General features: G+C 33.6%; 1 protein-coding gene across 3 annotated transcripts in view; it reads right to left on the minus strand.

Moving 5' to 3' along the window:
• Positions 1–13,538, minus strand: part of LOC126826644 (plexin-A4) — a 68,132-nt gene that overhangs the window by 26,213 nt on the left and 28,381 nt on the right. For all 3 annotated transcript variants that reach the window (XM_050555604.2, XM_050555605.2, XM_050555603.2), the window contains one exon: positions 8,285–9,330. In XM_050555604.2, coding sequence (XP_050411561.1) covers positions 8,285–9,313 — 1,029 coding nt within the window. In that variant the 5' untranslated portion in view covers positions 9,314–9,330. The remainder of the gene's footprint in view (positions 1–8,284; positions 9,331–13,538) is intronic.

A 13,538-nucleotide genomic window follows, 5' to 3' on the forward strand; every position in this document is an offset into this window, starting at 1 on the left:
ACACATTTTCAAAATCATCAATTTATTATCAGTAAAAATGTATATAAAATCTAATCACATGATGTTTAAAATTTGACGTTCTCCTTTCTGATATCTTGAAGAATCTTTCATTTACAAATTATAGATTTCAACTTTGAATTCTAAACTGACACTCTATATCATTTGGGAGAGAGTTTTTTTGGAGTGGATATACAAATTTCAGTATGTAAGATACAGATATTATGGTGATGATATGTTATCAACAATCTGGTTTTTTTTTTAATTCAAAGTCTGAACAATATTGTATTTCTAGCCAATGTTTTTTTGTTTTCCTGGACATCCAAATATCTCAATTCTGATAAAATTGTAGATATCTAAAGCTCACTTGTAGATTTACTTGGTTACTATACAATTTCAAAAGTGGTTTATTACAACACAAGTGTTAGTTAAAAACTAAACTTTTCAGAATTTTTATTGTGAAAACTTTCTTTTCAATTTAAATATTTGCGTGTATAATTCTTAATGTCTGACTGGGGTTGTCAGAACAGCGAAACTGGTTTAGCTTATAATATGGTAAGTGAATGCTACACTCTTATGGCTTAAAAATGCCTATCTGAATAACATATTTTTCGCATATATGTTCTGTTTCATGAGTAGATTGGACTTTTTAACAAATAATATAGACTAAAAAAAACGGTTATTCTTCTATGTAACCTCCGTTTAAACACTTTTTTCTATACAAAACTGCCGCATCAACAAATCAAGTTATTTCAAATTAATTTAATTAAAATTATAAACTTGTCTTTATCACAAACTTAAAGATAAGTAACCAACAACACTAGGTAAAAAAAATACTGGAGTGTTGATGAATTTAGTATCAATTATTTTCTGACTGTTGCTATCAGAACTTCAATCATTGGTGCTCTCACCAGAAGATATGTTGAAAACAGCCGACAAACAACTATCTTAGCTAGAATTCTCTGTCTACTCTAGTAAGCTGCATCATATTATTGTAATAGATATGTTCTTTCACATGCCTTCTGTTTAAATAGGGTATTTTTCTGGGAGGCATAGTTTACACCAAACCAGATGTTATACTTACAATTTCTAACATGAAAAGGACTTGTTGAAAGAGATCTGAAAACTATTGATCACTTTCAAACAAAATACACAGAAATCCAGATGAGTTGAAGAAAGCTGACTGCAAGTGTTGCAAATATTTATAACTGCAAGGTTTAGAACCGCTTGTACTAGCTGAACAATTCTATCATGTTTCTCGAAAAATGTTCAAAAACACGACTTCAAAGCATCTATTAAGTCATCGAAGAACAGACCAACGTCTGAATGCTTGTTGAAATAAAGGGCAAGAAACTGTTAATTTCAATGTTTGAATTGAGTTTCTTGCATCAGGCTGGTTTCTTTAATCTCTATACAATAAGTTTATATTTCAGGAGAACTTAAAGACCACGTAAGATCAAAAATCTAAATTGCATGTATGTATAGCCCATGGTTACTATATCAACTTTACGGCAAGTTCACACCAATCTGATTAAAATTAAGTCCGCTGTTAACGTTTAAGTATCCGACACGCCAAAACGCTTTTCGATTTTTCAATTACGACCGTAATCCGGTTGATTGGCTGGTGACGTCACAGGCACTACACATAGGATATACATTATCTATACAATATCTCACTGTCTGTACAATATAGCACTATCAATACACACGGCAACTGGACAAGCGTCTATTGACGGTCCAATTACCACGTGACTGGCCTAATCATAATCACCGAATTATCGTCTTTCATTGTTATATAGTAGACATTTGTGATTGGAATATTTTAGAGTGAACTTAAAATTCTGTATCATGCCGTAGATCAACTTAAGCTGCCTTTGTTTAAATAGGCCACGTGTCAAATGAAGATGACTCAAGAAATTAGCGCATTTACCGGTAATTTGGATAACCCCGTAATACTTGATATCCCAAACTTAAGTACAGAAATACAAATGGTGCCAGTCATTTGTCGATATATTCATTATTAGCTATAATAATAATAACCATTTCTATACATAACGAACAACTACAGTGAATATGGAATTTTCCGATGACTATGCATAACATGTACAATAGATCGCACTCATTTCTCTGCCAATCAACGCTTGTTATCTTATTATCATGTACCGTTCCATGTACTACGGGTATAGTAAATGAGGTTAAATTTCGACGCGAAAATTGCACGGGATCATTCGTGGAGTTCCTGGTGCCGTTTGGTGAGTGATTAAACTGTCAATGCAATTGTAAAATACTTTTAGTATAAAGAAGATAACCGATGTTAGACATTATAACCTTATCGTATCAAAAACGTTAATCCATCCATCAATTAAATGTTGTTTAAACACCAATATAATTAAATGTTGTTTAAACACCAATCAACAAATAATACGAGGCTACTTGATTACAAAAACACCGGTGAGCAATAATTATTGGGTATATAGTAATTTTAAACAACTTATTAGTAAAACTTAATTATTTTATACAATTAATGTGTGTGTGTGTATGATTCTACCATTAGTTCCCTCGTGAGGTATTACGCACACGTTCCACTTAGAGTGATGTCTTTGATCTGGCCGGCGTAAAAAAAGATAATTACCTAATCAACATTCTTAATCCCACTAACACTCACTGCTAACACCAACTTGTAAATTAGTTTATGACCCATGCCTGTATAACTTTTATAGTCGGATTGATTAATTAATGACAGATATTAACGACACTACACTTTATGTGGAAAAGCGAAGTGCTCGCAGTAAAAACCACATAGCTGGACCCGTATAGTATTTACATATTAAAAGTGTTCGTCCAATAAGTTCCATATTGTAAAAAATTAATTAAGAGTTCAAGACTTCAAAGTTTAAAAGTTGCAGGCACTCTAAATTGGATCTTAAATTAAAATGAATTACAAAAGAAATTATTCCGTAGTCAATTGTTTTATTTAATTAGGGGGATTAAGGAATCCTTCAGGCGTTAAAGAATACACACGCCGGCTGTATATAGGTAATTAAGGAATAAACATTCCGAATATGCATTCGGTCACTGTGACGTCACTGGCGTCTGAGGGGATTAAGAGTGTTTTCGATAATTGGCAAAGTCGTTTTTACAGAAGGTCTAGTTTTACGACTTTGAGTGAAGATAACTGAATTAATTTCAACCAGATTGGCGTGAACTTGCCGTAAAGTGGATATAGTAACCATTGGCTACACGTATCTCAAATTTTCCAGACCCATCTTATGTGCACTTTAAGTCTCTGATGCAAACCTAGTAATTCCTGTCTTTTAACACAAAACTATTTTCTCTTTAAAATTAATTTCGGATTGCAGTTTTCAAGATGGGTTCCCAGAAAAGTATTTATCGGGTGGTTATTTCCAATAAAAGTATGGCAATTTTGGTATACTGTATATGGAAAGTAGAGATATCCAAACCTACTAGAAAAATACTGGATTCCCCGAAAAACACTCATGGAGTGTATACAGGACAAAAATGTAAAGGTTCCCCTAATCGACAGCCCGGCGATTAGGAATTTCTGAACGCGTGATGTCAAAGGTCACACGCGAACATTGAGCGCTTGATATACAAGTTGATAAACTTTATGAAGAGTTAGACGTACAGCCCTTTCTGAGATAAAAATTACGGGAAAAGACGCGAGTAGTGGATAATCCAAGAATTTAATTAGGATTCTATATTTGTAATAAATAGTAAGCGATTAAAGACAACATCGTCTTATGTATGCAATGAATTCTCCTCTGACTTCCAAGAGAGGTAAGTCATGTGACGTAAACATGACGTGGTTTGATCAAATTTTTATAGCAGGGCATTCCTTCGCAATTACAATGTTTGAGAAGGATTTGAAGCAAAATTATGACAAATTAATTAATTTGAATATGTTTTTAGCCCATATATACCATTAAATCACCCAGTATGTACGCGGGAATGTATCTTTAACTCACAGGTTGTATCTATATGTTTGTTTTATTGACAATTAGACACAGTGTTAAAATCTTTAAACTTTTATCAATGTCTTTATATGCAGGACCTATTTAAGAAGATCAATCAGACAAAAAAAAATTACAATGATTTTTAATAAACTGATTAATAAACAAAAACATCGTGAAAATTTATCCGAAGTTGCACTAAATTCAATGTAAATGCAAATAACATAAATTTTAAAAAATTCAATAGAGACCTCTGTCGTATATGACATTCATAAGATGTGAACAGAAAGGGTAACTCCACTAGAAGAATTTTTTAATCTTACAGGCGACATAATTGTATTTCAAATTTTAAAAGGTTCCTCTAACCAGTGTATTTAGAACCTTTAAAAGTCAGAATGTGAATGGAAAAATAACTCTGCAAAATGTGTTTGAAATTTACTATCCAATATTTTTTTAAATTTGATTCCTTTTCCCTTTATGAACAATCACAACTAAGTTTTAAAAAGTTTGATCAGGAATGCTGTCCCGTATCATGTCCTTGAAAAATTTGTCTTATAGAGCTTGGGTGATGACAAGAATGTCCACATTAAATGCTAGAGTATAAAAATGGGCAGTAATGAAGAACAAAAATCAAACTTAGCTGCAATGACGGTACACAAAAAAGATATAGTAATTTGAATAATGAATTCCAAAAAGTTACAAAAAGACTAACTGTATTCTTGTTCAATACAAAACAAAGAAAATCTTCTAAATCACAAAAGCAATATCATTAATGAGTAACTCATTTTATTTCTTGTGAATTATTGTTTAAAAAATCAGATTTTCATCACTTCAAAGAATACAAAAACTAAAATTTATTTTATTTGTAATAAATCTGTAAGCTTTTCCCGATAAAGCAATCATAAAAATTTGCAATCACGATCCAATACTACAAATAATCATACACAAGACTAGTTGAGGAATGTCTAGAAAAACTCATAATTTCCTTTCATCTTAAAATTGGTCTGCAAGCGAAAAAAACACTATTTTTTTATGGCTGTCTAAGTTTTATCCTTACCGTATCTATGTATAATAATTAAAGTGCTTTGGAAAAAAACGAGAGGCAAAGACTCTGAAGACATAAAATTAATGAAAGCTTGAAATGATTTCAGCATTTAAATGGGTTATTGCTATAAATGACAGTCGAAAAGATTTGCCTAATGTGTCGTAAGTGATGCTCAAAGCGAAGATTCTAGATTTCTGGACATAAAACTGATGTAACAGAAATGAGTAACATTGTATCTGGACGTAATCATTATCCCCAAGAGAGGAGTAGGATCTGTAATCAGTTGGTTAGGACATAAAGAAGCCAGTAGAGTAGTTAGTTTGACAAAATACGAGCCTGACTCAGTACAGGTCACAAGGAGCATGTCAATACAAGGGGACACTTTGACACTATTTGACATGCATGGATCATAATTCTAATTCTTATGGTTTAAGGGTTTATGCATTTCTCTGATGATAGTACACATTTTTGTGTTTATTACATTTCATGTTGCCATTCATTACCAGATGGGGCCATACAACTGTCTATCATGATATTAATTGACCATTCATCTTAATGTAAAATGCTCTTAGATCTTCTAAATATGCCATCTTTCTTCTACTTTATCCAGATTCATGCAATCTTAAAGGACCAACTTTATCTTTTATCATATTTTATAAAATTTTAGGAAAATTGTAATATTTTTTCTTCAGAACATTCATACAAGAAGTAAATATGGACAGCACACTTGGAACCTTTTGGATAAGAAAATTGCAGCATAATATCAGTTAGGTCTAAAAACCCTTAGTTTTGTCCGCAATTAATTCCCCTATGCATTACCAAATTGCACTGATTATTTCAATTTTCTCATGTCTAGCACTGATTAAATGCATTCTTTAATGAATCTTTGACCATCCCAAAAACTCAATAATAATTTTGAAGTCATCTGTCTAGGATGATTTGTGCTTCTCTTCTATTTTACTGGTCCAATTGTAGTTCTGGTCAAACTAACAACACTATAACTTATAATCGGTTACCTGGAACCATGGTGGATCAGGAGTACGGTACTGGCCCACTAACAAGGATATCTAGGATTTTTCAATCTGGTTTCCCCATGTCAGTAGTGAGGCAATGAGAATCTGGCCAGGAAAAGCATCTAGTCAGTCCTTTATATACATCGTAGACAGAGTAAAATTTCTCTCATCGCATACTGCTCAGCAAATATGCCCGGTTGATGCATACAAATAATCATGATACCAATACAAAATAAAGACACAGAATGCTGGGCCATTACTGATATTTAAAGGGATGATCAATACAGCTCCTTTAGGGACGATTCTCTCAGTCAGCATATATGGTCTGACCACCATAGGTGACTTTATTTATATTACCACAACATTAGAACGGTTCAGTAGCATCCTAATGTTTATGGTCTATTGATAAAAGGTCAAGCACTACAATTTGTGACCATGGCATGATATGGCTGCCATAGTTCATATTCTACATGTGGTCACATTCAACAGGTCTAGCTCTTGTTCTGTGTATAATTAGCCAGAACAATGACACCCAAGCAGAGGACTGGCCAATCTTTATTTGCGAAGAATCATACATCGACATGAAATTTTGAAAGAAAAAATAATTGTTGTGCCAATAGAAGTATGTAGAAATATATCATTTGGATTCAATCCTCTGCTAACAATTGACTAATAATGAATTTCTTGCTCAGAAAATGGTTCATGCAGTATGAAGTCGTAGCAAGGGTACCATCATGTTCCTGAAGCAACGACCGCGAGTTTTACAACATCTAGCCGTTGCTTCAGTACTCAACAATTCCCAAATTTTTGCGCTTGTTGTGTTTACACTGACTAATTAGCATTGTCCAATCAGAAGTCGTGGCACATAACACACTGTAAACAAATATGGCGGCCTCCATAGAACAAGAGCATCACTAACGCTGCAATATACGTCCACATTCCAGCTTTGATTGATATGGTACTTTTTAAAATGAAGAGAATGAAATATGAAATGGCTGTAATATGATCAGAGGCAAAGAAGGCTAGGCGTCGGGTTTGTTTTGCCAAATTTACAGACAAAATACTAACAATAAAGTGGGTGTGACACGGCCCCAGGAGGTCGGGGCAAGTATCAAAATAAATAGTTGCTGTCTTTATGGTATAAGGAATAAATATGCACATTTCAAGATGATCCATTCAGAATTGCAGCCTGTAGACGATAAATACAAAAACTGGGCGTGGCTCTGCCCATGGGGGTTGGATATGGAAACAATATAAATAGAAACCATCCTGTTATTGAAATGGCAACATCAATAGTTGCCTTCCTAAGGGTCTAAGGAATAAATACACCAAGTTCCAAGATAATCCATTCAGAATTGTGGCCTTTGTACGTTAAAGGCAACTAGAAATGGGCGTGGCTCTGCCCCTGGGGGTCGGGCATGCACCAAAAACAATAGGGATCTTCCTTGGGGTATAAGGAATAAGTATACCAAGTTTGAAGAAAATCCAGTAAGAATTGCGCCCTGTAGGCGACACAAAGACACACGAAAAGAAAATGGGCGTGGCTCTGCCCCTGGGGGTTGGGCATGCACCCCAAACGATAGGGATGTTCCTTAGGGTACAAAGAATGTGTATGCAAAGTTTCAAGATTATTAGTTAAGAAATGTGGCCTGTAGACGACAAACAAACAAATACTAGAAATGGGCGTGGCTCTGCCCCGGGGGGTCGGGCATGCACCAAAAACAATAGGGATCTTCCTTGGGGTATAAGGAATAAGTATACCAAGTTTGAAGAAAATCCATGAAGAATTGCGCCCTGTAGGCGAACCACAGACACACACACACACACACACACACATACACACACACACATACATACATACACACACACACACACACAGACAGGGGCGACGGCATAATACGTTCACATTATGAATGTGGACGTATAAAAAGAAATAGACAAGTTTACAGCCTTTGTTGATCAACCATGATTTCCAGCAACCTTGACATTGATCGAACCTTGAACTTTGCAACTCGATTGTCACATGTAGACATTTAGCTAGAAGCGCGAGACTTGATAATCGTAACGATATTTTTAACGAAGGAATCTGATAGGATCACAAGCTGGGCTTATACCCAATCAAAATTAGTGCTAAAATATGCGGGGTATTACGTGAAGGGCTTGATAAGATGTACGTAGTTAAGGCGAGATCAAGCCTTCTATTGAAGATGGGGTACCATAGAAGGGGTGGTATTTCAAATATTAACGAAATTACTTACCGAGGGTGAACAGTCATGTTTCTGTATATAATGCTCTGGTCCTATTTTACCATTACCCTGGTAACAATTGGTAACTGTCTCATCAAACATGGCATCAATATCCTGGATGGAATATTTACATATGGCTGCTTTAGTTTTATCATTCGTATTGAATGTATCAGAAAAACTGGCATAGAGTACATCATTTTTAAAATGACCACCATCAAAAATATCATAAGCTTCACCATTTGGTCCTTCACACTGAAGAGGTACCTCCACAAAAGAACGGAAATATTTATCCGTCTGACACAACCGGTTAATTCTACTCACAAATTTCTTAGATCCAGGCTTTTCTTTTTGCAGTGTGACAAAATAAACAAACTTTCCAGTAGAAAATCCATATAAATGTCGAACAATAAAGCTTTTCCGATACTGTTTTCGGATGCTTAGTTTGGTAGCACCCTGTGAGTCCCTATACATGAGATCTAGGCTATCGAGTTGGTTACTACTGATGCTGGGCACTAAATCACGATAAGCTTTATTACCGTAATTACTGTAAGTATTAGCAATATATAAAGCCTGACTATTGTTGATGCTTGGAGCTATAAACATAAAACTTTGAAAATGATTATTTGGTACTAAAGGTCTATGAACGAACTTCTTGACATGGGTAATATTGTTTAAAGCTAATATCTGACACGATCCATGAAACAATGATGAACACATTATTAAAGAGTTAGATGAATAGTCGATTACTAATCCCTTTATTTGACTGTTCAATTCCACTTTATCCTCCGAACAAGGCATAATTGGAGGGGGACAATTGGGGTTGTCCATTCTTGGTCCTGAAGAAGCACTATGTTTTATTTCTAGATTAGGTGTTAGTTTATGAAGTCTGTTTAAGGCACCAAGAAAGACATGGCCTGTTTGTTTATTTATGACTAGTTTTGTGAACTGGTTGCTGTCTGGATCTCTAAAACTGTGAAGAATTTTCAGTGCCACACAATCAGACAGAAGAAGGGAGAATATCAACAAGTTGATCACTGCCATCTTGCTTTGACTTCAAGCTGAAAAAAAAGAAGAAAATAGTAAAATGTAAGCAGAAAAATAAAAGTTATCAATTTAGAATTTTATTACATAATATGACAGGAAGAGGCTGAATATGCATGATCTTTAAGTTGATAATCTTTGAGAAGCATTTAACATTTATAATACTTGGTATGGATACAATCACTGTTTATCTACACTACAAAGTTTCAACAAGATTTCACAAGTAGTTCTGAAGCAAAAACATAATGAATATATTTCATACATTAGTTTTTGGCTTAAAAATGACTTGTTGAAATGTTGCAGTGTAAAAAACATAGTTTGATATAACACTGTTTAGATGAGCTTATTGTCCATGGTCCAGATTTAGGAATCGTTGAATTACTTTAAATAAAATTTACAACATATCGTGTCAGAGAATGGAGTTACAGAACATCCTAAAACACTTCAGGAATTTAACAGGTTACTTCCGTCAATTTGTTGATAAATATTCCAACCTTGTAAAACCTTTAAACAAACTCATAAGTGCATATTACTTACTCTCCTAAAACTTTAAACAAATTAAAATATAAAACCTATAATAGGTTATGTTTTTAACATTTTATTCCTTAATCACTGAAAAATGGGATTCAGTATGTCAAACTATTAAATCATCAGAGTGTTTTCAGAAATGTGACAATACAAAAAAATTCATGGAAATTATTTAATCCTGGCTAAAAATATTCTTGTTAAAAAATTGCTTTAAGCCTGAACAAATTTGTTTATGTCATTTTGAAACTGAAACAATAAATTGATGAACAAAGTATAATAAAGATGATGTGATAACATCATATGAACATAAAGATATAATCCTGACAACAATTTAGACCACACACTTACTAGTAACAGATTGACTGATAAAATAAAACTACAAAAAAAACCTTCCAATACAATACAAAGGTACTTGTAGTTGAGTTCATACTCTGGTGTATTTGAAAAGAATGTTGAATATATAAATAACTGTTGGTAGATTTGGCAATTTGGCACCTACACATGTATAAATGATTGCTTTACACTTTCTACTAATATATCAATTTATTTGATAAAACACAACCATCAGAGATTAGTCTATAGCATCTCTGGAGTGTGAAAACTCATACTACAACCTTTATCAAGCACATTAAATATTTTTTTATCTAAATTGTAATCTATTGAGAGAGAGAGATAGATCCACACTTAACACTCACTAAGTATGTTGGCTATGTGGATAAGGGTCTTAAAAGTGGGAGAAAACAGGAAAACACACAAAAAAAGGTTGGGCAGAAGGCTCTACTCCTTGCAACAACTGCCACTGATAACTGGTCAAATGATATACAACATGCTTTTTAGAACTCGGCCACCCAATCCCCCCCATTTAGACAAGTACCAGAATCAGTAATGGCAAAAAGAACATAGAACTAAACAATAATTGGTAGCGATAAACATATTTATAATTTTAATACCAATAATCTGACCTTAGACCAGTTGTATGTATGATAAGTGCAAGAGGACCACATTACACACAAAACAAAATGGACAAATATTGTTTAACAACTCACCAATATGTAACGCACATAAATCATACATAACCCTGTTTGTCCATGCAAATATTAAAAGAATTGGGTTTTATTGTAAATTGACTGAATCAACTGATATACACAACATACACATAGCGTCTCATCCTTCCTTACACATTGACTACATTTTAAAAGAAGAGTTAATATATTCTCAGCCTTTTGATGAAAAAAGAAAATAAAGTTAGGCAAGGTATAGAGAGAAAGAGTGATTTGTTGAGAGTCTTGATAAGTCAACAGATCTGATTACCATTCTGTCTAGAGAACAAGAGAAGGCAGACATTACTGCTATCTTGAAATGTGTAGCAGATGGAATTCCTCTTTATACTTTTATAATGGTAAAAACAATTCCTGTTTGGATAAGATAAGAAAATCCTCCCCCCTAACCAAGGGGTTAGAACTTTGCTACCGGCAGGTCTATAAAGGTTTTAAGAGACTTATTTTTGAAATCGATATCATGATAAGTTAAATTTGATTATTGGTTGTCTTTAACATGGCCTACCTTCTCCTTGATATTAACCTGAACCAAATAGTCTGCATTCAAACTGACAGGACTAGAATACATTTCGTGGACGAAACAGATCATTCAATCTAGTGGTGGGTAAGGCTAATGACGGAACAAGCATAATTTGTCAATGATATCTTGCAAGAAGCAACGGACCCTCTAGTAAGGCTTAAGGAATGGTTATATTAAATGCCAGAACATTTCACCTGGTTTAGATCATGTAAACTCTCCTGGTTTAAAATTCACAGTGTTTTTTTTTTAAAACTAGCTCTTCTATAGATGTCTCAATGACATATAAGGTTCATAGTCATACAAAGAATTTCAAGATATTAATTTCTACTGTTTAAAAATTTGAACAAATTAAAATAACAATGATTCTCTTGGTGTCTTCAAGGATATAGCCCATCAATAAATTTGTTTGGTTCAGGTTTTTGGCAAAGCTTTCCATGCTAAAAATTATTTTTCTTTATGATTTTGCACCAAAAAAACGTTTTATTTACCTGCCAAATGACTTCAATAGTAGATTACATACAATAAATTAAACCCTATAAAATTTTGAAGAAAATCTTTGAAATTTTCCAGCAATTTCCAGGGGATATAACTCCTAGTCCACATAATATTTACAGAAGTGTGCTCTGTAATGCCAAATTTCTATTTTACAACATAGTAACAACAGAAAATAGATGATCGTTACAAAACTCAGACTCTCTTGAGTTTGGATTAGCTCAGAATCATTGTTAGATATCATAATCATTTGATTCTTGTAAACATTTTGCTTAATTTGTCAATATTGTTCCCTTTTCGCCCGTAAAAATAATAACACTCTTAGTCACAGCCAAACATATTTGGTAAGTCTAAAGACAGGATGTTACATATGTGCAGACCTTATGTACTATGTGTATTTCTATTGTGTTAAGGAGGGGTATGAAAAAACAAACCCTGAACTTTTAACTACCGGTAAATACAAGACAGTCTCAGATATGTGTTACTTTCACATCATTACACTTAGAAACCAGCCAGCCAGAGCCCATATGGTACAAAAAATAAGGCTATAGAATAATTTGGTTCATTGTTCTGAATAAAATAAAAATACAAAAATAAATGTTTTTCGTCCCAAATGACCTAAAAAAAACCCTGAACCAAACAATTTTTTTTTTGCCTGATGTCTACCATAGAACAGTTTGATATTAGTCTTTCTCTTTAACTAAAAGTTGATGTATATTATAATAAATGTTGTACAGGTATATCCATTAAATATATTTTACATAGAAAAGTGATATTTAATGTAGCATATTATGAAAGTTGTCACATTAATAAAAAAATATGATAATTAAATTGAGAAAACTGGTACATCCTGTAAGATAATTTACTCATGAAGGTTAATAAATTCCAAAAAAATAGAGCAATTATGAAATTTACAGGTGGATGAATGCTTTGATCTTTTTACATTGTGTATGATTTTTAAGAATTTTACAAGAGAAACATGTCACATACATGACACAGATAGCCACATAAATATGAACAGTTGAAATATACAACATGAAAATAACTCAGAATTTTCCCCAAGTTAATTTTCCAAGTAAGCAGCCATTTCTCTTTATGAAAGCCTATAAGATTCTTAATTGGTTAATACTCAGGAATCCTGCAGCCCATGGATATGACATGCATTTCAAAAATTATGTTCTGATTCTAGTACAGGGAAAGATATCTGAATGTTAGGTTAACTGATTTTAGGGTTAATTGATTTGCAATGGAATTGTACCGAGTCAGGGCCAGTATTCATACTGCTAAATTCTCTAGTGTAAAAAGCTTGGAACTATTATCAGTCTAGACCAGCTAGAACTGGCACACCAAAGTCAGGTAGTTTTTGAGACCTTGGATCCAGGATAGTTTAGTTAAAGTTAAAATCTTGTTGATGTATATTGAAATCGGCCTTGGAATGCCCAGTTACTGAAGTACATATGCACATTATGATGTATTCTGTGCAAGGTTTGGATCGGGCGCAGTGCGTGGATCCCAGTGTAAATGGGGTAACAGAGAATGAACAAGCATTAACCAACGATTTACAAAGTAATTTCTCAGACTTCTATAAAATCTCAACTACAGACCAATGAATTGATCTGATTTACAA

The sequence above is a fragment of the Patella vulgata genome, chromosome 7 (genome assembly GCF_932274485.2).
Source record: "Patella vulgata chromosome 7, xgPatVulg1.2, whole genome shotgun sequence".
Classification (NCBI taxonomy): Eukaryota; Metazoa; Mollusca; class Gastropoda; family Patellidae; genus Patella; species Patella vulgata.